At 31.2% G+C, this 26,750-nt stretch overlaps 2 protein-coding genes across 6 annotated transcripts in view; both read left to right on the top strand.

Moving 5' to 3' along the window:
* The window catches only part of LOC143224751 (uncharacterized), a 29,949-nt gene extending 20,845 nt beyond the window's left edge, over positions 1 to 9,104 (top strand). The window contains exons 9-11 of one of the 5 annotated variants that reach the window (XM_076453019.1): positions 2,162 to 2,300; positions 5,549 to 5,590; positions 6,994 to 9,104. In XM_076453019.1, the coding sequence (XP_076309134.1) occupies positions 2,162 to 2,300; positions 5,549 to 5,590; positions 6,994 to 7,136 (324 nt within the window). In that variant the 3' untranslated portion in view covers positions 7,137 to 9,104. The remainder of the gene's footprint in view (positions 1 to 2,161; positions 2,301 to 5,548; positions 5,591 to 6,993) is intronic. The other 4 variants (XM_076453021.1, XM_076453020.1, XM_076453023.1 and 1 more) reach the window with 4 other exon arrangements.
* A 7,743-nt stretch (positions 9,105 to 16,847) lies between these two features.
* The window catches only part of LOC143224754 (thioredoxin domain-containing protein 11-like), a 29,253-nt gene continuing 19,350 nt past the window's right edge, over positions 16,848 to 26,750 (top strand). The window contains 5 exon segments of the mRNA XM_076453024.1: positions 16,848 to 17,041; positions 20,208 to 20,418; positions 21,398 to 21,425; positions 21,428 to 21,624; positions 24,918 to 25,011. Of these exon segments, the coding sequence (XP_076309139.1) occupies positions 16,884 to 17,041; positions 20,208 to 20,418; positions 21,398 to 21,425; positions 21,428 to 21,624; positions 24,918 to 25,011 (688 nt within the window). The 5' untranslated portion in view covers positions 16,848 to 16,883.

Genomic DNA, 26,750 nt, shown 5'->3' on the forward strand with positions numbered 1-26,750 from the left:
CTAATGAAATAATTTGAGTTACAAACCTCAACCATGCAACGTCTACTAATGAAATAATTTGAGTTACAAACCTCAACCATGCAACGTCTACTAATGAAATAATTTGAGTTACAAACCTCAACCATGCAACGTCTACTAATGAAATAATTTGAGTTACAAACCTCAACCATGCAACGTCTACTAATGAAATAATTTGAGTTACAAACCTCAACCATGCAACGTCTACTAATGAAATAATTTGAGTTACAAACCTCAACCATGCAACGTCTACTAATGAAATAATTTGAGTTACAAATTTCAACCATGCAACGTCTACTAATGAAATTATGGGGGAGAAATGTTTGAACTAATTATTGACTGAATTGTAGGTTGTGGTAAAAAAGTATTTTTGTTTGTTTGAAACACATAAGACAAAAAATTGTGATGCCAAGAAAAACCCACTTGAAATAAAAATGTATCTCAAGATGGTTGGTATGGGTATTAACACTGTTATTAAAGTAAAGTAGAGAACAATGTTTTGACCTTCTTAGGTCATCTCCAGATGAACAAAGAGTTTCCAACTGCCCATTGTTGGCTACATGTATTAGGGATGGTCAGTTGTAAACTCTTTCTTTGTTAGCCTGGAGATTACCAAAGAAAGTCAAAACATTGTTCTCTACTTTACTTTAATAAAAGTGTTAATATCCATACCAGTCGTCTTAGGAAACAAAATAAATCTTAAAGATATGTATAAACAGCAATGTTTATTAAACATTCAAAATAATATTGTAAAATGTAACAAAAAAAATTAGTGTCTGTTTAATCTCAAAATGTTAGAAAAACATTTTGGTTGAAAAAGTTTTGGTATGAAACTATAAAAACCATTATACCCAATAGCTTTTGAAAGTTCCACCTTGTAGGGTTTATGTGATATCAGTGTCTGTTCAAGATAATTTCATGTAGAACATGTTTCGTGTAGTCGTCATGTCATCTAAGAACTGGGTGCTTGTTTCTGTCTTAAATAATAAAACGTTGTGTATTTTTGTTTGTTCATTGTTTTCTCAACAGAAATTGTGCTTTTTTACCATGTGTAGTATAAGTTTTTTATATACATTTAACAATAAAACTATTTTGTATTGTTACATTTAACAATAAAACTATTTTGTATTGTTACATTTAACAATAAAACTATTTTGTATTGTTACATTTAACAATAAAACTATTTTGTATTGTTACATTTAACAATAAAACTATTTTGTATAGTTTTATAAATTGCAAAAAGAAATGATGGAATGATAATGGTATAGTTTACAGATGAATGTTAGTTTGAGGGTTGAATCTAAAGGTCTCATAATGGGAAGAAGTGATGGAATGATAATGGTATAGTTTACAGATGAATGTTAGTTTGAGGGTTGAATCTAAAGGTCTCAATGGGAAGAAATGATGGTATGATAATGGTATAGTTTACAGATGAATGTTAGTTTGAGGGTTGAATCTAAAGGTCTCAATGGGAAGAAATGATGGTATGATAATGGTATAGTTTACAGATGAATGTTAGTTTGAGGGTTGAATCTAAAGGTCTCAATGGGAAGAAATGATGAAATGATAATGGTATAGTTTACAGATGAATGTTAGTTTGAGGGTTGAATCTAAAGGTCTCATAATGGGAAGAAATGATGGAATGATAATGGTATAGTTTACAGATGAATGTTAGTTTGAGGGTTGAATCTAAAGGTCTCATAATGGGAAGAAGTGATGGAATGATAATGGTATAGTTTACAAATGAATGTTAGTTTGAGGGTTGAATCTAAAGGTCTCAATGGGAAGAAATGATGGAATGATAATGGTATAGTTTACAAATGAATGTTAGTTTGAGGGTTGAATCTAAAGGTCTCATAATGGGAAGAAATGATGGAATGATAATGGTATAGTTTACAGATGAATGTTAGTTTGAGGGTTGAATCTAAAGGTCTCATAATGGGAAGAAATGATGGAATGATAATGGTATAGTTTACAAATGAATGTTAGTTTGAGGGTTGAATCTAAAGGTCTCATAATGGGAAGAAATGATGAGATAAAGTTTCTTTATAATTTCTGTTTTTAAAACTGTAAATTGATACAAGTATAATATTGATATCAAATTTCATATTGCAAGTTGCTAAAAATATTTTTTTTTTCTCAGACAAATGTCTATTTTAATAAAAAGACAAGTGTTAGGGATGGTCGAGGAAACAGGCATTTAAAACAGTTCAGTGAAAAACTAGTTTTAGTGGATCCAGCAGAGTTGGAAATTTCAATTAAGATAGAAGAACTGAATTCTGGTAAGGTTTCAAAATTTGGTTTTCCAGAATAACATGTGTATAACTTTGTCTCCTCCTTTTCTTACCTCCAAGTGGCCCAGCTGTAAGCCTTGTTTTCTTATAATAGTAAAAATCAGGTTTCAATCCTTATGGTAGATGGAACACAAATAACTCTGTAGTTAAATTTGCACTAACAATAAGCATATAGTTTATTTCTGTTATTAACACAAGCATTTGACGTTCACTTGTGTGTTGTGAAGACTCATAATACAAGTTTGACGTTCACTTGTGTGTTGTGAAGGGCTCATAATACAAGTTTGACGTTCACTTGTGTGTTGTGAAGGGCTCATAATACAAGTTTGACGTTCACTTGTGTGTTGTGGAGGGCTCATAATACAAGTTTGACGTTCACTTGTGTGTTGTGAAGGGCTCATAATACAAGTTTGACGTGCACTTGTGTGTTGTGAAGGGCTCATAATACAAGTTTGACGTTCACTTGTGTGTTGTGGAGGACTCATAATACAAGTTTGACGTGCACTTGTGTGTTGTGGAGGACTCATAATACAAGTTTGACGTGCACTTGTGTGTTGTGAAGGGCTCATAATACAAGTTTGACTGCACTTGTGTGTTGTGAAGGGCTCATAATACAAGTTTGACGTGCACTTGTGTGTTGTGAAGGGCTCATAATACAAGTTTGACGTGCACTTGTGTGTTGTGACTCATAATACAGGATGTAAATTTCTGTTGTGAATGTTTCATTGGTTCATAAGTTATTGTTCAGAAGTAGGTTTTGTACTAAACACTGTATTAATTCTTACTTTACATTTAATCAATTTAAAGTATATAAGTTATTTTTCTTTCTTTCAACATTTCTTTTAATGCTATGATTAACTAATATTGACTAAAACTTGTAGAAACGTTTTGGTTGTTAAACAGAATGTATTGCTCTGTAAGATTAATTATTGACACACTCTCATTCAGAATACTAAGTTGGTTGAATTGTGTTATTGTAAAGTGGCTTTGTTTATTTTCAAATTAAATGACAATTTATAAATACAATTGATGGTTATTTGTTTGAAATCAAAAGACCTGCAATTGTTTTAAGTCAACTATTTCATAATAAACTAAAAAAGCTATAGGCTTACATTAGTACAAAGTGAGATGACATTATAGTGAAAGGCAGTGAAACCCGTATAAAATTGATTTAACTTGACATAGTAAAACTAATATTTTCTAAGTTGTAACGGTCAAGTGTAATCACATTTTCACTGAGTTGTTTGCAATATTTAAATAAGCACAAAAAACATTATCAGAAAAATAACAAATTGAGTAATAATAAAATAACAGAACATACGTAGCAGTTAGGGAAAAATCCACAGTAAAAATAACAAATTGAATAATAATAAAATAAAAGAACATACGTCGCAGTTAGGGAAAAAACAGTAAAAATAACAAATTGAGTAATAATAAAATAACAACATACATACGTAGCAATTAGTGAAAAAACCACAGTAAAAATAACAAATTGAATAATAATAAAATAACAGAACATACATAGCAGTTAGGGAAGAAACCACAGTAACAATAACAAATTGAGTAATAGTAATAGTAAAATAACAGAACACACGTAGCAATTAGTGAAAAAACCACAGAAAAAATAACAAATTGAGTAATAGTAATAGTAAAATAACAGAACATACGTAGCAATTAGTGAAAAAACCACAGTAAAAATAACAAATTGAGTAATAGTAAAATAACAGAACATACATAGGAATTAGTGAAAATACCACAGTAAAAATAACAAATTGAATAATAATAAAATAACAGAACATACGTAGCAATTAGTGAAAAAAACCACAATAAAAATAACAAATTGAGTAATCGTAAAATAACAGAACATATGTAGCAATTGGTGAAGAAACCACATTAAAAATAACAAATTGAGTAATAGTAAAATAACAGAACATACGTAGCAATTAGTGAAGAAAGCACAGTAAAAATAACAAACTGAGTAATAGTAAAATAACAGAACATACGTAGCAATTAGTGAAGAAAGCACAGTAAAAATAACAAACTGAGTAATAGTAAAATAACAGAACATACGTAGCAATTAGTGAAGAAAGCACAGTAAAAATAACAAACTGAGTAATAGTAAAATAACAGAACATACATAGCAATTAGTGAAGACACCACAGTAAAAATAACAAATTGAGTAATAGTAAAATAACAGAACATACATAGCAATTAGTGAAGAAACCACAGTAAAAATAACAAATTGAGTAATAGTAAAATAACAGAACATACATAGCAATTAGTGAAGAAACCACAGTAAAAATAACAAACTGAGTAATAGTAAAATAACAGAACATACATAGCAATTAGTGAAGAAAGCACAGTAAAAATAACAAACTGAGTAATAGTAAAATAACAGAACATACGTAGCAATTAGTGAAGAAAGCACAGTAAAAATAACAAACTGAGTAATAGTAAAATAACAGAACATACGTAGCAATTAGTGAAGAAAGCACAGTAAAAATAACAAACTGAGTAATAGTAAAATAACAGAACATACATAGCAATTAGTGAAGACACCACAGTAAAAATAACAAATTGAGTGATAGTAAAATAACAGAACATACATAGCAATTAGTGAAGAAACCACAGTAAAAATAACAAATTGAGTAATAGTAAAATAACAAAACATACATAGCAATTAGTGAAAAAAACCACAGTAAAAAGAACAACCGTTTAGGAGTCTTGATATTAGAGAATTTAGTTTCTACACATTCTTATGTACTCGTCAGTCTTGCGTTGTCTTGTTGCATGAGGAAAACAAACTGGTCAACAAATACCCATGTGTCATTAAAGGAATTAAAAGGTCACCAGTAAACGTGGGCATTATTGACTCTCTGTTTGTTTATTTTTTTCCTGCTGGAAGACAACTTGAGACTGAAGAAAACGTATTAATGTGTCAAATGTAGTTTCTTCAGACTTCTGACAGTTTGTTCCATTTTATGTTGTGATTAAATAAGAATAGTATTCTTTTTGAAATAAACAATTACATAATGTTCTGTCAAATCTCAGATGTTAGGTTCATATTCTCCCAAACTGTAGCTAAAAACGTTTATAAAGTGTGAACTTCTGACTCATCACTTGTGTGCTTCCATAATTATTTCAAATATTGTATAAGTGTGTGTGTGTGTGTGTCGGGGTATGAATAAATGTTCAACTGAAAATTCTGGAATAACGTCAGCTTTCTTTTATAACAGGTTTACACTGTGGTCAGAATACACGGAGTTCAAGCATAGCAGGTATCTTGTCCATTTTAGTTCTCTTTTTCCATTTCACACTAGTTGTACATTAACTCTTTAGTTTGTATAGTTTAAAATAATTCTCTGTAGATTGACTGTATGTTTGAACTCCAAATAATAAAATATTGTAGCTGAAGTGAGGTTTTTAGTGACTAATAGCTTGTTTTATTTAGAAGTAACTTACCATGTAGATAAATAAGAGATATTGCATCAAAAATGTATTTGATATTTATTTCAGTTTCTTTATATTTTTCATTTCTGAGTTGCTGCTATATTGATAGTAATGTGCACTCAACACAATAGCTGTTTGTAACAGCTCTGGGAAGCCGTTGTCTTCAGCGGCTTATTGCACTAACATGCAGTTTTATTTGTGTAACATGCATTTAAATGTTGTTGTTTTTCTCTGGGTTTTTCAAATGTTATTGTGTGAAACCAGTTGTACTGTTAAGTAATGACTTCTAATATGATACATTTTTAATATCATGTTATCCCTTCATCTTAACCCTTATCTGTGAATGATAAAAGAAAATATCCCAACTTACCTTTGTTAAAAATACTTGTTGTACTCGCAAACTTTACTAATATACATGTTAATTGAACGTGCACAGTGCTGGTCCATTGGACTGACCCTGTATCGGAGAAGGAATCCTGACTATAATTGTGAATTTACTGCTTGTGTCTGTGTGAAATGTGGCAAGCTTTCATTCAAGTGTACAAGTAGGTTGTGTTACACAACTATTTGTACTCATTGTTTGTGTATTAATAGACAATATATTCTCTCCATGAGTAGGATGTGATGCACATGTTAATAAAACATACTTTTGTCTATTGCACATATTGCATTTGCAAAATTTCCAGAACCTCTCAAAAGCATACATGCAGTTTCTTTCGAAGCCCTGTACTCTGGATCAAGTATTTATTGTTCTTCACCAGCTACTTTTACATCAGCAACATAAGGGACAATGGATAGTTAATTTTTCTGACATTAAATACATAAAACCATGTTGAACTGAGCTCTGTAACAGGTCATGACTTTCACACCCATGCATATAAGATTACATAGTAAAGATAATTTTAATGTAGTGTGTTGGTGTTTTTATAAATATTATTCTTAATTACACTTGTTTTATGACATTGGTATTAGGCCTATTACACTACTATATTTTTGACATCATATTTTTTATTGTCCTTCAGAGATTTTCAAAAGGAAAAAAAAATAGTATAATAGTATTTCAACCACACCATGTGTGTGATATCTTTTACCTACAATGCTTTTGACACCAATGTTTTATTGGAAGTATAACTAAATATAATCATGCCTTACCAGCTTAGAAAAGTATTTAATTATTGTTTTCAGGTTTATATTGTGTAAATATTTAATACGTTCTCTTTGATTTGTTAAGTTGAGCTACTCAAAGACAAGTCTACACATCTCATCGTTATCTCAGCTTTTCATTCTACCTCTCGTGAAACAGATGCTGTCGTCAAGCTTACAAAGTGGACTTCCAGTTCATCTTGTGCACCTTCTAAAATCTGTATGGAATAAGTGGAGTTGTAATCCAAATGATCTGTAAGAAGGTGCCACCTTGTGTGTTAATGGACAACTATTATCATTTTAGCCTAAACTTCCACTTTGGTCTTCACAAAATCTAATATTCCTTGATCTGCCAAATCACATTAAAACTGTTAGGTAGCATTTTGGATGAGGTACAGACATAATATTTGTTGGATACTTTGTAGCTCTATGAGTGAATTATTAAAAAAAATATTTATTTAATTAATATATATCTAAATTTACTTTGTTCTGATGTATATTGTACTTTTGAATCAGAAAAGTATTTTTTTATTTTTATTTCTTGAGGTTTTGGTTTTTAGTTTTTACCTGATATGATTGTATTATTTATTTTTATTTCTAAGTGCTAGATTACTGTAAAATGAATTGTTTATAGACTCTCTACCTCAGTTTCACTGTTGTACTTACAAAAGTTATCGAAGGCTCTTCTCTAATGTAGAAATATTCTTGTTGGTTTGAACCCTTGTGAATTAGAATAATAAATTGTTGGCTCACTTTCATAACTATCTCGAAATGTGCAAGTTCCATTATGTGAGGAAGAAATAACTTGTATAAGATACCTAATATATTGTATTTACTTGTAATGGCTTTCTTGTTTTCACTGTGTTAAGACCTACTTAATTTAATGTACAGGTACAGTAACAAATAATGACTATAGTTACTTAAAAACTGTCAACCAAACCTCCTCAGTTAACTGTAAAACTGATTCTTTAATAAAATAAGTTCCCCACTAGCTGAAGGTCACCTAGATGGCTAAAACCTATTAGATTGATGTTATACATCTTGAACTGAACCTAGGTGGTGACATTTGTGTACTTTATTAAAATCTAGAAAACCTCTGGACATTTCTGAATAACTTTAACATGGCAGGTAGATAATCTAAATATGACATAAGATTCAGGTGGAGATTTATGTATGGAGTTTTATATCATCTAAGAAAATACCTGGACAAAAGTATAACTCAACATTATTTAATTTATTAGAAACAACATTTGAGATGGAGATACAGAGTCAAGCATATTTTGTTATTAAATATTTTATTTAACAATGAGATGAAGGATTGTTTTTTGTTAGGTTTAACTACTTCTACTTTTTGTATAAAATATTGTTGATTATTTCACATGGCCACTGTTTTAAGAATAGTTAACTTTGCATCTACACTGGTACTAACTGGTCTGTATGCAGTGGATATCTTATTTCTGGATTGGTTTACAGTTCTTCCCCCCCCGATGATAATTTTATCCATTCTAAGACAAACTGATTTTATTCTGTGCATTGTGGTAACTTTTGTAATGCCTGAGGCTTTTCATCGTGTAGTAGGCTTTGCAGTTTTTATCATATTCAAACACTTTGGTGCCAGCAACAGGGCATTCTATAACTTTCTTTATGGCTTGGACTCCTCACGTCAAACATGGTGGTTGATGAGTACATTTTGAGAGAGAGAATACTAATGATTATAATATCACATCTGTTTCTACACTGTGGTGGACAATCAAATAAAGAAAAGCTAGATATAAAAAACTGCTTTACCTAAAACCTTTCAAACAAATAAAGTGCATTTTTTCCTTTAAAAATTGTTATTTTGATTAGATGGTCTTAAACAAGGGTTTGATGAGATGTCTCTTGGTTCTCATGATCATTACACATATGGTGATGTGTTAATTATGAGTAGTATTGTCATGAAAACAATCTAAAGAAACTTATAGCTATGCCTTAAAAGTTCCAGTAATGAACAAGTTTAAATAGCCTAACTTTTCCATTAGTTTCAATAGTAGTTTTTGACAAAATTATTTTTCTTATGAATAAATATTTTGAAGTGCATTAGTGTACATGGCTAATGACAATCTGAATTGAATCATGTGGTAAAATATTTTACCGGTATACAGATCTAGTACCAGATCTCATGATTAAAGTTGTTTTTCTTGCAATGTTTTGCACAGTTAATAATGTGTGTTTATTTGTTTTTCTTATCTGATGCATTTATTTACTCGTAATTGTGGCAAACCAGTCAAATCATTAAGTGTTATGTGTGTTAAAAAAAGATGGGGGCATATAAATATTATGTTGATATAACATTAATAACACATGAATGAGAGGTTTAAACTACTTGGCTTATTTTAGTGATATATACATGTCCCTCAGTGGGTCAGCTGTAAGTTTACAATGCCAAAATCTAGGGTTAGACTTGATACAGTAGACACAGCAGATAGCTTAATGTGGTTTTGTTATAAAACAAATAGTAACATTTTTGTTACATTCTGTGTGATAATGCTAGATTTTAAGGTTGTATTCTATACAAGGTAACCTACATTTGATGTGCACTACATATATCTATATTTAATTTTTACAAAATTAACACTTCATAAAAGCTGTTTCATCTCTATTCTGTTGTAATATCTGTTATTTAATATTCCCATGGTAAAGTAAGCTGGGCACTTGGAAATACCTTACAATAAATTTAGGTTGTAAACATACACAAACATTTTTGTATATCCTTGGCACACACATCACAGATAACCCCTGGTGTAGCTTTGTACTTGACAACAAACAAAATAAATGACATGAAATCTAAATGTAACTAACTTGTTTTTTATTGTTTCCATAGGCTTTGTTCATTTTCATACATTCACTAATAATTTTATTTCATCTCCGTGTTACCTTGTTCCGTAGTGGAACTTATTTCAGTTTTACCCTAAATCCAATTTGTCATTAATGTAGTTTTGTTTTCAGTTTTTATGAATGTTGATAATGGTAAACTAATTATACATTAAAAACACCTACTTATAATCTCATGCATGTGTATTTATATAATTATACATTAAAAACACCTACTTATAATCTCATGCATGTGTATTTATATAATTATACATTAAAAACACCTACTTATAATCTCATGCATGTGTATTTATATAATTATACATTAAAAACACCTACTTATAATCTCATGCATGTGTATTTATATAAATATACATTAAAAACACCTACTTATAATCTCATGCATGTGTATTTATATAATTATACATTAAAAACACCTACTTATAATCTCATGCATGTGTATTTATATAAATATACATTAAAAAACATCTACTTATAATCTCATGCATGTGTATTTATATAAATATACATTAAAACACCTACTTATAATCTCATGCATGTGTATTTATATAAATATACATTAAAAACACCTACTTATAATCTCATGCATGTGTATTTATATAAATATACATTAAAAACACCTACTTATAATCTCATGCATGTGTATTTATATAAATATACATTAAAAACACCTACTTATAATCTCATGCATGTGTATTTATATAAATATACATTAAAAACACCTACTTATAATCTCATGCATGTGTATTTATATAAATATACATTAAAAACACCTACTTATAATCTCATGCATGTGTATTTATATAATTATACATTAAAACACCTACTTATATTCTCATGCATGTGTATTTATATAATTATACATTAAAACACCTACTTATATTCTCATGCATGTGTATTTATATAAATATACATTAAAAACACCTACTTATAATCTCATGCATGTGTATTTATATAAATATACATTAAAAACACCTACTTATAATCTCATGCATGTGTATTTATATAAATATACATTAAAAAACATCTACTTATAATCTCATGCATGTGTATTTATATAAATATACATTAAAACACCTACTTATAATCTCATGCATGTGTATTTATATAATTATACATTAAAAACACCTACTTATAATCTCATGCATGTGTATTTATATAAATATACATTAAAAACACCTACTTATAATCTCATGCATGTGTATTTATATAATTATACATTAAAAACACCTACTTATAATCTCATGCATGTGTATTTATATAAATATACATTAAAAACATCTACTTATAATCTCATGCATGTGTATTTATATAAATATACATTAAAAACACCTACTTATAATCTCATGCATGTGTATTTATATAATTATACATTAAAAACACCTACTTATAATCTCATGCATGTGTATTTATATAATTATACATTAAAAACACCTACTTATAATCTCATGCATGTGTATTTATATAAATATACATTAAAAACACCTACTTATAATCTCATGCATGTGTATTTATATAAATATACATTAAAAACACCTACTTATAATCTCATGCATGTGTATTTATATAAATATACATTAAAAACACCTACTTATAATCTCATGCATGTGTATTTATATAAATATACATTAAAAACACCTACTTATAATCTCATGCATGTGTATTTATATAAATATACATTAAAAACACCTACTTATAATCTCATGCATGTGTATTTATATAATTATACATTAAAACACCTACTTATATTCTCATGCATGTGTATTTATATAATTATACATTAAAACACCTACTTATATTCTCATGCATGTGTATTTATATAAATATACATTAAAAACACCTACTTATATTCTCATGCATGTGTATTTATATAAATATACATTAAAAACACCTACTTATAATCTCATGCATGTGTATTTATATAATTATACATTAAAACACCTACTTATATTCTCATGCATGTGTATTTATATAATTATACATTAAAACACCTACTTATATTCTCATGCATGTGTATTTATATAATTATACATTAAAACACCTACTTATATTCTCATGCATGTGTATTTATATAAATATACATTAAAAACACCTACTTATAATCTCATGCATGTGTATTTATATAATTATACATTAAAACACCTACTTATATTCTCATGCATGTGTATTTATATAAATATACATTAAAAACACCTACTTATAATCTCATGCATGTGTATTTATATAAATATATATATTCCCAGTAGTTATATACTCTTTCACCTCTATTTTTGTATTAGTTTTGAAATATTGGCTAACAACTTGAATGTATTGCTTGAGCATATCTTATCTGTTTGTCATGTAATAATGTTTATCATACTAAATTATCTGCTAGAATTATTAACATGGAGATTACGAGTAATTTGTATTCCAAAGGCTAGCTAGATTATTGTACCAATAAAGGAGTTTTTGTTTTTTAAAACGACTGTTGTCAGGATAATGGTGTACATGTTACACACACACACATGAACATTGACATGATTAGTTTTACAATAAAACAAGGAAAGTCATTAAGCTGTAGTTTAATGAACAAAATGTTCAGTGAAATGTTCAGAACATTGTAGTATGTTACAGTGCTGCTGCTCAAATGAAATGATGGGCTTTAATAAAATACATTATATCACGTACGTTGTAACAGTTTTTGTCAACAGGTGGCCCATTTTTATTATTAGGTTAAAATAATACTTCACAAAAACAAAAGTAATTTAATTATTTGACTGTAAGATACAAGGCTCATTGTTTCAATTTATATTGTCCTAACTATGACAATATCAGTTGTCCAATATCTTTGACAACTTAAAACTGGCTGACACACTTCATGATTAGTTGCTGATACGGTAACAGATCCAATAACTAATGAATCATTCCGATTGTTTGTTCACTTGTTTATATCTAATATCTGTTTTTCTCCAAAGTTACATATGGAAGACCTAGATATTACAGAACTTTCTGGTGTCTTGTGTCATCACTATGTCCTGGAAATATTTCAGATGTCCAATGCAAAATTACAATATAAAAAACCACAGTCAACAACACTACCCCATTCTGAATTCTATTGAACAGCCTTTATCTATACACACAAAAGAATTGGTACAACAAACTTTAAATTTCATAACTAGCCATGATAATAAAAAAACACTTCAAATCTACTTTTGATGGAAAAGTAAGAATTTCTTTATGATTTAAGGTGTTTAAATTACCATAAAACTGTTACTTTCTCTTCTGTGGCTTATAATACAAAGATATGGTAATGTATTTTCTTTTATTATCACTTGGGTAGTTATCTATAATGGTTATGCTCCTGTTGAGTAAACTTTCAGCAACTTGACTTCTCTGCGACAATATTTTTGCTGAAGTTACGCAGTTGGCTACTTTTCTGTCAAGTTCATACAAAAGATGATTTCAACAGAAGACTCTTGGGCATGGCCTAAAAGTTCTGCCGTGTTGTTTTTCATTGTCTTGTTTTTCGTTGTTACTTAAGTAAGTGGTATTGTAACTGCTACATTGTACACGAGTATTTCTTGATCAGAGATTGGGAAGTCGGTTTAACCACACGTCTGTATTTTCACATGAAGTTATTTTTCAAATATAAAACTTTCCTCTATAACTATTCCACATACATTATGTTATGTAGTGAAGTTTCCCTTGGTGGAAGGGATACTCATCTTTATTCTTGTTGGAATTTTGTGATTATTTGCTTTTTGATTGCATCCATTTTCTTGCTCCGAGGATTGCGGGTTTGAATCCCCTTCACACCAAACATGCTTGGTTTATTATCAGCCGTTGATTCCTCACATTTTCATCTGTAATGGCCATCTTTTCCATATTTGTAACTTCCCTTCTCTGACATCTTTCAGGCCCCAGCGTGGCTAGGTGGTTAAGGCGCTCGACTCATAATCTGATGGTCACAGGTTCGAATCCCTTTCCATGAAACATGCTCGCCCTTTCAGCCGTGGGGGCGTTATAATGTGACAGTCAATCACTAGTAGTTGGTAAAAGAGTTGGCAGCGGGTGGTGATGACTAGTTGCCTTCCCTCTCGTCTTAACTGCTAAATTAGGGATGGCTTGTGTAGATGGCCCTCGTGTAGCTTTGCACGAAATTCAAACCAAACTTAAGTTATAAATGCACATACACTTAAAAAAAAAACAATCTCACAACAACAACCAAAACAAAACGAACATCAAAAATCAATAGTTGCGATAAACTGTATGACGCAGGCAAAACACAACAATACACATACACCAAAACCATAAGATAATAGCAACTCCATCATAGACTTTGTAGCACAGTACACAAACAACAAATTGCATTGATCTCCTAATAAACACAGTAAAAACCCCATCATACCCTACATATTACAAATATTAACGACACTTGCAGGATACCTACTGCAACCTAAATTCACAGTTGTATATATCAACATCCAAGAAACACGAGGTCGACGACATAATTCAACAAACTAACCCAGAAATTGTATTATTAAGTGAAACATTACTATACAAAAACAACAGATTCAAAATACCAGGAAAGATAGATTATACAAAAAGGATAAAAACAGAGGAATGTTGCTCTTATATAAAACTAATCTGTCGGTATCAGACACTCAAACAACGAACATATTACTACCGATCTGTTAAATAATCGTTCGACCGTTACAATAGCAGGAATACATTGCTCACCTACAAAACTAATATACTTAAATTTACTTAACATCTTTTCCCACAATCAAAACATCATTTTAATGGGAGATTTAAACAGCAAACACATTAACTTTGGATGCAACTCCTAAAATACAAGTGGAAGACTCATCCAATTCATAGATAAACATAATATAGTCTTCCTAAATGACGACACGCCTACGCATACTATGTATGCCACTAATACCAGCTATATACTAGACATATGTCTGAGCTCGTACAATATGAACCAAAAACTAGTTACATTTATTGTGGGAAAATATGTAGACAGTGATCAGTTACCTGTATGGCGTGTCTTGGATCTCGCTCCCTATAAAAATACAATATATAGAAAAGAAGAAATTAATTACAAAAATGCAAATTGGAAGGAATACCAAACAAAATTATGAAAACAGCTAAAAATAAAATTGATATCGATAAATACTGTCAAATAATCACAGAGTGCCTTCAAACAACAGCCAATAAAACAATACCAAAACAACAACAAGAAACCGCATAAACAACTAATAACATTAATCAAGCTAAGACGTCAATTTAGAAGACAATTAATGGAAATAATTGATAGAGGATTAGAAACACAAATAAATAAAATTAGAAACCAAATCAGAGCAGAAGTAAAATTATTAAAATAAGAAAAATGGGACACTTTCTGCTCCCGAATATATAAAAAAAACAGACCCAAAACAATTTTGGGCACACTTGAAAAGACTACAAATTGAGACACAGCAATAAGAAAATACCAACCATTAGAACACAACACATACAAACAGAAGTATTCAAACAACAACTTCAAAACACGCTTAAAACAAACAACAACCTAGACATGAACACATACTTTTATAACAAAGTAAATAACTTTATAATGAATAACAGCGAGCTATTCGAACCACTTTTCCCAGTCAACTTAAATGACTGTCAAATCAACAACACAAACACAATTCCCCGACACGAACTCGTAGAAGCACTAACAAAGATCCAATACAAATCTCCAGGAGACGACAGCATACAAGCCATATTCCTTAAAAAAAGGCACTCCGAAATTATTTGAACAATAATTTTTGATTTATCATTATACTCTGGTTATATTCTCGTTTCTTGGAAGCATGCATATGTACTAATGTTCCATAAAGAAGGAAAGCCAAGCAGTAAACCAAATAGTTACCAACCAGTCAGCCTGACCAGATGTGTAGACAGAATTCTTGAGAGAATAATCAATAACAGACTCTCCACATTCCTGAAGACAACATTAAAATTACCAGAAGAACAAAACGGTTTCAGAAAATTCAGACAAACTACAGAACGTTTAGTTAGACTAACAGAAACAATTTTTGATAGTTTTAACAAACGAGAATGCACTGTCGCTTGCTTTCTCAATATTGAGAAGTTATAATGTGACGGTCAATCCCACAATTCGTTGGTAAAAGAGTAGCCCAAGAGTTGGCGGTGGGTAGTGATGACTAGCTGCCTTCCCTCTAGTTTTACACTGCTAAATTAGGGACGGCTAGCACAGATAGCCCTCGAGTAGCTTTGTGCGAGGCCTGGCATGGCCAAGCGCGTAAGGCGTGCGACTCGTAATCTGAGGGTCGCGGGTTCGCGCCCGCGTCGCGCTAAACATGCTCGCCCTCCCAGCCGTTGGGGCGTATAATGTAACGGTCAATCCCACTATTCGTTGGTAAAAGAGTAGCCCAAGAGTTGGCAGTGGGTGGTGATGACTAGCTGCCTTCCCTCTAGTCTTACACTGCTAAATTAGGGACGGCTAGCACAGATAGCCCTCGAGTAGCTTTGTGCGAAATTCCAAAACAAACAAACAAACAATATATTTATTTGACAAAGTTTTGAATGTTTCTGTGGAATAAACTCACAGGTTTCAGTTTATTTTATTTCTACTGTTAACACAAATTATGTCGTACATTATATTTTCAGATAACCACAGCATATGCAAAACATAAATATTTATTTCGTTTACGACAGCTTTCATTTTTTAGTTTAAATTAACTTCTTGAGGCTTACAACTCTAAATATTCAGTTTTGGGGAAAACGCGGATAATTCTTTTTACAGCGTTTTGCTTAATAATAAACGATTAACAAAAGTAGCATAATTTTTACTTTTTTATATCCTGTCACGCAATTTTACCTAATCTTGTGCAAACCCTCTTTATTAATTACTAACTTCTGTTTCTTTTATTTATTATTCATATTTGATTTTTTTTATATTGGAATATTCTAAACTGACATAATATATTTGTTTGTTGTAGCCCATCCTCCACTGTAAACTTATTTTGTACATTTTTTCGCAGTATTAACAGTCGAGAAGCGCAACAGGGTAAACAATTAATGTAAACGGTTACCGCTAGTCATGACGTCATCATGGCGACCGCTAACGATATGGGGAAAGATAAAGTCAAATCGAAAGATCCACGTGGCAAATTCAAGTCTCGTTTGTTGAAAGTGATGAGTACATATGGCAGAGAACTGTGTTTTATATTGGCTGTTTTGTTTACGGCACTCGCAGCTCTACATAATGGGTAAATTAAATCAGTTGTATATAGTTTTGTGTAGCCTAGCCACTTCTGTTCAAAGATCAGTTTTCATTGCTAAAGAAGGCGCTGATGTTTTAGGGTGACTGCACAGTTTTAGAAGCAAAAGCCCCGCCCCCTTATTTTTTGAATGCTTTTCCAGCAGCGGTGTTGCATGTGTTAAACCATGTTCACTGTAGTCTTTTAGTTTTAACATTGTGAATATTGTATGCAAGAATACTGTCGTAAATCAAAATTTTGTTTTGTTTTACCAACTTATAGGAAGTACCTGCATGATGAAATTTTACGAGTTGCATACACAGTTCGTACTAAGCAAAATAACAAACACAAATGTTCTCGGGATAAAAACAACAACAACACAAAACACTCTTAGAACTGATCTGTTTACTTTTCTGTTCACTTTTATGTTTGTGTGGATAGAGATTGTTCTTAGGAAAGTATATTTCTTCTGCATAAATATTCCAGTACTTTTAGGTTTAGGTGATCTATTCATATGTATATACGGGTTTGTTAGCAAGACAGAATAAGTCACAATTGTTAGTAACAATCTAGATAGAAAACTAAACAAAAGTAAGATTGTAATAATTGGTATTTAAGTATTGAATAAAGGCCATTTATTCTATCAGTGCAGAATAAGTTGTAATCACTAGTTTTCTGTTAGCTTTCAGTGAAAAGTTATTTATGTAACTCTCCAAACTGTTGCTAATATATATATTTCTGAGTAATTCTGTCTCGCTGCACTAACCCAGCAAGCAAGAATTACATTTATGTTAAACGTTTAAAACCAGTCCTGTTTTTTATTCAACAGGTTTAACAGTTAGTATAGATCTAAGTGTACTTTGCTGCCCCACACTGCACGTAATAAAAGTTGGAAGCTATCACTATATTATTCATTAATTTCTATCTTATTTTAGTTGGACATTCTAGAGATTAAGAACTGATATGTGGTAGGTTATTTCCATGTGATATTCAGATAATGGGAATAATCCTAAACATTAATAATTGAAAATACTAGTTTGATTAATTGCTTATCCTTGACACAGTTGTGACACTAATCAAGTAAGGCGAATAACCTCAACAAGGATTGATACTGGCAGTATTGTGATTACTTGATTGGTTGGAATCGCTAATTGTTTTAATTGTGATTACTTGATTGGTTGGAATCACTAATTATTTTAATTGTGATTTTAGTTAATTAATTATTTCATGTGACATGAATTGATACTCTTAGGTAATCAGTTATGTAACAAAATGGTCATAATATAGGCACAGCATAGGTCCATTTGGTCCTTTAAGATTATCTTTACGTACTGAACCTTAAGAAAAGTAATGAATTAATTCACATCTTTATATTTCACACATCTCCCCCCACCAGAGGCACAGTGGTGTGTCTGCAGACTCGCACTGTTAAAAACCAGGTTTTGACACTCATAGTGGGCAGAGAACGGATAGCCCATTGTGTAGGTTTGTGCTTAATTCTACATGAACCTTTATGTATTTCTGGAAGTAATTGATTATTTTCCTAAGTTTCTGTCCATGTGAAGCTGCTGGCATATACTTAATATGTAACTCATTCACATTGTTAGAAAAATAAAACTGTTTTAACTGGAGCCTAGTTTTACTTTTCCAAATCTAAGTGTTGTTTTCTCTCATCCTCTTCAGCATATAACACAAATAAAAGAGATTTATCCTTTATATGACCCCTTAGATATACTTGTCAACATCAAGAAAATTACCTCTTACCCTTTTTTCTAAAGATAAAATAAGTTGAAATAACTTTTATTTTAATTACTACCCTTTGATTCATGAAACATTCTAGTGGCCATCCTCTGAACCGTTTCTAATAAATCGGGATCCTCTCTTAAATAGACAAAACCACACACAATATTCCAAGTGAAGTTAAAGTAGATATCTGTGTAGATAGGTAATTATTTTTTTTTACTTACAACCAAAAAATAGTTGGAACAACTGGATATATTAATTTCAATACTTGATTGTTTTCGTAAGTTATGGCTCTAACTTATTAAGGTGAATTAATCAAATATGCCAGTGAGAAATCATAATGGCATTATTTTGGTTAGTTGGAATAATCAGAAACTTTAATTTTGGTTATTTTTATGGCGTTAATAAATTTAATTATAATTTTGACTTTGTAAATTTTTATGGTGTTAATAATTTTGACTTTGGAATTTTATTTGATGATCAGGTTAGTAGCCATGTTCTACCAGCTACCATGTTATACACTGTGCAATAATGTATTTTGATTTTTTCCTAGACTGTGATTTCTTTCTTAAAGGTTTCTGTATGTTTTGCAAAGCGTTTTTCTATTTTGTGTAATACTTGTATCCAGTGTGTATGTGGTTTTATGTAGATGAAGCTAGAATAATACAGATTTTTTTCTGTGGGTGCTATAAAATTAGTGTTTGTTTTAGGTACATTTTCCTAATAATTTACTCAGTATATTTTATTAAAAAATATTTTGTTATGAAAATTTCTGGGATACATCTATGTACATTTTTAAGGAGTGTTCTTATTTCACTTGTGTTCTGAAGCTTCTCTAAAGTGTTCTGATTCACAGTATTACCTAAAAGAATAGATTTCAGTTTTTCTCACACTTCTGTAATTTTTTCATTTGGATGTTTTAGCTTGTGTACAATCATCTTGTTCCTTAAAACATTGAAAATGTTAATTTTATGTTGTGATGTGAAATAAAATATTTCTTTAAGAGAGGCTAAAGTTTTTGGACTAGAGGAAAAATTACTTTTTGCCCATAGAACTACTGCAAATTAGCATAAAATGTAATAGATCTATGTCGGTATATAAACACACACACACACGTAAGTAACTTTTTATAATTTTTGTGCACAGTTAAGTGATGTGGTAAAATATTGGTTTATATTTTTTGTTTCAGCTACTAATTGTGAATCAAAGTTTTGAAATCTCAAAATTATAACATAACAAAATATAGGATGAAGTAAATATAAATAAACTTGGTGGAATAGTTGTTTTTGCTTTTTGAAACACTTACTGAATATTAATACTGTAGGTTTAATTTTTTAAAATTTGCCATTTTAAACCATTTGCTGTATAATTTTAGTATGTAGTTAACTTTAACTGTGTTTAACAGAAATGAAAACTAGACTATTTTTGACAGCCCACCAAAGACTAGGAAAGCTAGTCCTCCACAGAAGTTTTTCTCGTCCTCTTCCTTAGTGAGTGACTATTATTTAGGCTCTATGCAACAACTGAATGGATTACTTATGGAGAAAGAAGTGTCATTTGTGATGTATTATGCCCCATGGGATTCCACTTGTATTGAAACACAGGAAGAATTTGAAGCTGTAGCTAGATTTTTTCTCACTCAGGTAAGTTCTGTGCAGTCTTTGTTTTTCTTAAATTGTACAGAAATGTTAAATAGAATATACTTTCTTTTCAGTCCTTATATAGAGGGAGAATTGTACAATTAATTACATCAAAGTGTTGTTAGTGTTTTATCCACTTTAGCCTATGTATTCTGTTGAAGGTTATAACCAAATCATGTTTGTTCTGCCTAAAGTGCTAGGTAAAGAATTGCTACACTGAATATTTAGTAATATTAAAACTTTCTCTTGTAAACTGAGCTAGTCAAAGGTTATGTCTGTTACTATTTTACTGTTTACTGCTGGTTTATTTGATTGCATTTTTTAGTACTATAATTTACAAGAATGAAACAAAAATTCACACATTGTTTTCACGTTTTTTGTTTGATTAATACTTTTTAAGCAGTAAAATTACAAAATATTATTAAGTTGTACATTTATATTCATGTAACTCAAAATCAGTTTGTTGGACCTTTTTAGATTTTATGTATTTTTTGTTTCCTGGTTACAGTGGCATTAAAAATATGTTTATATAATCAGGCTGGTTCAACTAACACTTTTATTTATTGTTGACTTGCTGATTTTGCCATCATAAAACATATTTTTGTACTGTAATTAAAATAAATTCTGAATGTAAATTTTTATAGAAGAAAATAGGAACTTAATCAGCTGAAATCAGTCTTTGATAAGGGTTATTGATTGAGCAGTCATTTGTTTTCTGGATAATTTTGATTCCTAAACTGTAAAGTTAAATCCTTTCAGGAATATTGAGCATTATTTTTTTATTTTCTTATACATATTATTTTGTTGTTATTTGATTTAAGTCTGTTGTTAATTATGGTATTAATAATAATTTCAGTGTGGTATAAAATGCTTAAAAAATAACTTTGAGCAGATTTGTATTTTAAAATAACACTATAACTAGGCCTACCTTGTTAATAATTCACTTTTAGGGTATGTACATGTGACATAACTTTATTGCCAGGTGTTTTTTGCTGCTGTGAACTGCTGGTGGCGGATGGAGAATGTCGACAAAAGTTGCAGCCAGACTCGTATCCCGTCCTCATTGTTCACGTGCGATGGGCGACAGACATATATTACAAGGGTCCTCTTGTCAGAGAGTATATGATTTCTTTTCTGGATAATGTTTTGAATCCAATGAAAACATGTTACCATGAAAAAGAAATACTGGAACTTCAAGCACAGCATGAGGTATGTGCATTTTACTGTAGTAACATACTAATATTTAGTGTTCTTGTAAAGCTTTTTAGCCTCTCTGTCAATAAAATGAATATCATTCATCATAGAGCAGCATTTCTTGGTGAGCATATCAATGACAATCCAAGAAACATAAATTCCTGGTCCATAAAGAATGTTTCATCTGTTGCATGTTGTATATCAATGATTTTCAACATTGTTAGGGTGACTTGATGAATAAAACTGTTTAATATCTAACATTCCTACATGCTGCCTGATGGCTCGAGTGTTTTTGGCTTTGGAGATATCTAAAATTGTCTTGTTAGTGGACTTGACAAATGCTATCTAACAGTATAAAATGGTTTTGAAAATTGGACTGACTCATTCAGTTGTCTGTCTCTTCTTTACAAAGATGAATAATGGCCATATTAAGAAGACATAGTTTCATCTGGTGACCATTAATTAGTATTTTACTTTGGTATATCCAGCAAGAATTATAGGTTTGTGACAAATAATATTCAACTTGTTGATACTTGACTACATGCTAAATTTAGGAAAGGTAGTCTACATTCAGTATATAGTTCTTACTTTCCTTTTGATTTCTTTCATTGCATAACTTGAGGGGAAGATGTGGTTCTCTTGTTGGATCAGTAGCATGATTTGTCTATTCAGCTCATCACTGAAATTGAAAGCCAACCCCCACCATCCACTTTTGTTCTTGCAAAATGACGTAAATGTTGTCAAACTTTCATTCTTAAGTAACTAAACTAGAAAACCTCCTTACTTGTATTCAACCAAGGTTTTTCTTGTTTTACCAAACTGCCATCCTAGTTAAGGCATTATGATAACACACTGTCTCTAACCAGGTTATTTGTCATGTGATGATTAACTCATTTTATTAACTTCTCTCTTGACCCAGTTTCTTTAATTTATGGCAGGAGTTCCTTATCAGTGTAAGAATGTTTCAGAAATACTACTTGTATATGGATGAAATGCAAAGATTTTTCACACCTTGTAAATGAGGTCATCAACTGGTTTTATCATGTGATATTTTTATTGATATTGTCTTGTTTTTTCAGCTTGTCCAAAATACTTTGTTTTAGTAGCAACTGCCCTTTGGAGTAGAGAGCCAGTGTATATTTATTCACAGTCCTTTGAAATAACCCTAGTCAGTTTTAATACACATTTGAAGAAATGTCATTTCTTCCTAGATTTCTTAGAATGTATCAGATATGCTCTAGCTTTGGTAATGTATGATAACCAATCTTAAAGAAGACATTATATCACTGGTTTTCAAAATTTATGAAACCATGGGATTCATTTATTTCATTCTTTCTATCACTGAACCCCCCCACCAACCCTTAACCTATCCTTAAAGCTTAGCCTAGCTGAAAATGACCAAGTTTATAACAGCATTGCCCATGTAACTGTGTGGAGAAGACTGAATATCAAATGATTCATGATTTCTAAAAAATACATTAGGTTCCTGATGGGTCAACACATGGTCATTATAAAAACAATGCTATGACCTGTTTATATTTGTGGGGAATTCCTGATGACCCAGAACACAGTTTGAAAAACTGCATTGTATTATGATTATTTAATTAACGGTAGATTATTATTTATTGAAATTGATTTTTAATTTGTTTAGGAATTGAATTTTTAACTTTTTCTTTTTTCTTCTTCTTTGTTCAGAATAGGCTAACCTGTTAACATGTTGGCTCCCACGTGACCCACCGGTGAGTCTTCCAGTAAGACCCATACGAGCCACCGGTGAGTCACACTCTATTTTCTTTTTAAAAAGGGCCATTTATTGGCTGGGTCACAACAACTACATGTGCATTCTTCCCAAAAAAGTAATTGTAAAATGACCAGTTGGCCCTGAAAGTATTGGCAGAATAGGCTTGTGAGCCAACATGTTAAAGTTCTAAATACCAGTGAAAATCAAATACATTTTACACAAATTAATGAATAAAAAAAATTAAAAGGAAAATTTTGGTTCTCAAATCTTACACAAAAAGGGGTGGATTATAACTGAAATATTCTTAGGAATTCTTGTATCGGTATTTGCTTAAATTCATAAAAATAAAGTATTATTCTGAAAGTGGATTTTTCCTATTCTTTCTTGTTACTTTTTCATGAACAGTGGATCACTGAATATTTATATTTTTCTGTTGACATTAATACTTTGGAAGTTTCGTGTGTATCGCATCTTTCTTCAAAACCATTGTGGAATATCTTTGTCATTGCTATTAAAGTTTAATGCATGATGGATATAAAATAAATATCTGTGTTGTTTAAATGCATCAAGTACCATACCTATTTATAAAAAAAATATTAGGTTGTCCAGAAATAAATGTCATTTTTGAACTGCAGTGTTTGGAAAAGTATAAACCAGTGTTGTAAAACATGCTTTAATTAAAGTAAGCACCATTTGCTTCCACACACTTTTGCCAACATGTAACGATGATGTTTATGCCCCAGCTGTAGAAATCTATGGTCATTGAACTCCCTGAAAGCTTCTTCTGCAGCTGCCTGGTTTTGAAAACGTTTACTGTTCAAAAAGTTCTTAAAGTGCTTGAGAAAATGAAAATGTTTAGGGGAGAAGTCTGGGGAATAAGGTGGATGAGACATAACCTCAATTTCTGAGTTGTTCAATTTTTGGAGTGTCATCCTTGACAGGTATCGTAATGCCAATTTTGTTGATCTTTAGTCAGCTGGTGTGGAACCCACTTATCCAACTTTTGCATCTTTTCAATCACACTCAGGTGGTTGGCAATTCTTGATTTCCTTGCACCTAGCTTTTCTGCAAGCTCGTGTACTGTTGTGCGAGAGTCTGTCTCAACTGCTTCCCATAATATGTTTTAATCTAAGGATAGTTTCCTTCCACGACCTTCTTGGTCTTCAAGACTTTCATCTCCATGACAAAACCTTTGGAACCAATGCTGAACAGTACATTCAGTAACAGATCCATGGCTGAATGTCTGGTTGATGTTCCATGTAGTTTCAGTAGCTTTTTACTCAAATTTGAAGTCATATAGGAAAATCAGACAAAAGTCCATGTTGCTCATGCTGTCTTGGGGGTTGTGAAACTTACTCTGAGTAGAGTTAAAACAGCAGAGAATTAAGACACCTTGTTAGCGACGAACGTTGGATTAAACCAACCAGCCAACAATAATTTCCTCAATATTCAGCTTCTAAATGTCATCGTGAGAATTCTGACATTTATTTCTGGAAAAACTAATATTTTGCAATATCCAGAAATGTCTTTTTTTGTCTTAGTAAAAGATTTATTGTTATTTTGCCAGGCAGTTCTTGTAAGTTTTTTTGACTTCCAAGCTTCACCAGAGCCACGGGGGTACAAACAGTTTTATATGGTATCACTGACTGCTCTCAACATTGGTAAGTATGGGTTGAAGCTAATTTCTCTGGAGTATATTTCTGTTGTTATCTATAAGTATCACTTATAACTAATTATATTATTTATATATTATAAAGAGAACCTACTCATGCTAGTGCTAGAAAATACAGAAATATAATGTGAATACTATGTGTATAACAATTGATAATGTTTCAGTAACTTGATACTATGAAAATTAATTCAAGTATGAGGCTTTGAGTTGAACCAGCATTCAGTATTGTCATGTCAAATTAGTCAGAACTTTGTCTTCAAGAGCACACTTACATTGTTCAGGCTTTATACTTGGCACTTTTGATGACTGTGGTATGATAGTTGTGTCAGAATGTAATTTTAAAGTTACAAAAGTTGTGAAGTTTAGGGGAGTGGTTTGTCTTACTGAATATAACAAAAATAAAGAAACATGTTTTCTAAAGAGAGCTGGCATGGATATTAAAACTTCAAGTACATAAAATATTGAAGCGTTTTTGGACATTTCGAATATTTAATATCTGTGTGTGCTCGGGATGGGTGCGACGTATGTACACAGAGGCATAAAAAACGGTCATGTAACAACGATTGTTAAGAGGAGAAACTTTCTGCTGCTATGCTTATATAAAAAACGGTCATGTAACAACGATTGTTAAGAGGAGAAACTTTCTGCTGCTATGCTTATATAAAAAACGGTCATGTAACAACGATTGTTAAGAGGAGAAACTTTCTGCTGCTATGCTTATATTGCTACAAGCATAGTCTAAAGCTACATATGATTAATGATTATAGTGTATAAAACTGCCAGGAAAGGAAGGAAGCCTGCCCTTTGATGAAGTATTAATAACAAGAAGAGCAGCTGCTGATTTATAGGCTTCATCTGCAGCCAGTGAATAAGTTGTTTTTTGTTTCTAGATGTTGCACACAATCACTAGTAAAATGACCAATTAAGTATCAGAACTGCTTGTATGTAGTTGTGTATACTATTTGGCAGAATGTAAGAATTCTAGAAGAAAATTTAATAAAAGTTCGTGTAATGAGAGGAAAATGAATTTTCCTGCATCCCAAAGATTGTGTTACAGACTCCACGTCCATGGATGTTCCAACGATGAGTCCTCTATCCATTTCTCACCTGAACTCTCTGTAAGTAACTTACTGCATCATTACTGACATTGGTTAACATAGTAAGAGAAGGCTGAGTTTGTGTATAGAAAGTTTTTGCTATAAGGAATGTTTTGATAATTGAACTAGAAGGATTTTTAGTTTAAAGAAGAATATGCAATGTTAAGTGCAAACCTTTGGATGTTTGGAAAGTTTATTAAAAGTACTTATTTTGGAATCTTGGTCTCAGAGTTGAATTTTTTGCTTTAACTGCAAACCCTCAAGTTAGTGTCTGTGTGTTCCACTTGGCCACTGCATTACTGAATTAAATAAATAACATTGTAACTGGCAGTGATGGTTGAAGTTCCAATGGCTCAACCTGGCCTGCATCTGTCATAGTACAGGATAAAGTTTTGACCTTCTTAGGCCATCTTAACTGAAGATGATCTAAGAAGGGTGAAACGTTGTAAAAATGTACCTTTGTTAACCCGAAGATGACTTTAGAAGGTTGAAATGTTGATCTCTGCTTTATTATCAATAGTGTTAATTCCCACACCAGCCATCCTGAGAGACATTTTTACTTGAAGTGGGTTTCTCGTCATCATGAAAGAAGTGCATACTTCTTAATGTTAATTTAGAGTTTTGTCTGGAT

This window comes from Tachypleus tridentatus, chromosome 9, assembly GCF_004210375.1.
Source record: "Tachypleus tridentatus isolate NWPU-2018 chromosome 9, ASM421037v1, whole genome shotgun sequence".
Lineage (NCBI taxonomy): Eukaryota > Metazoa > Arthropoda > Merostomata > Xiphosura > Limulidae > Tachypleus > Tachypleus tridentatus.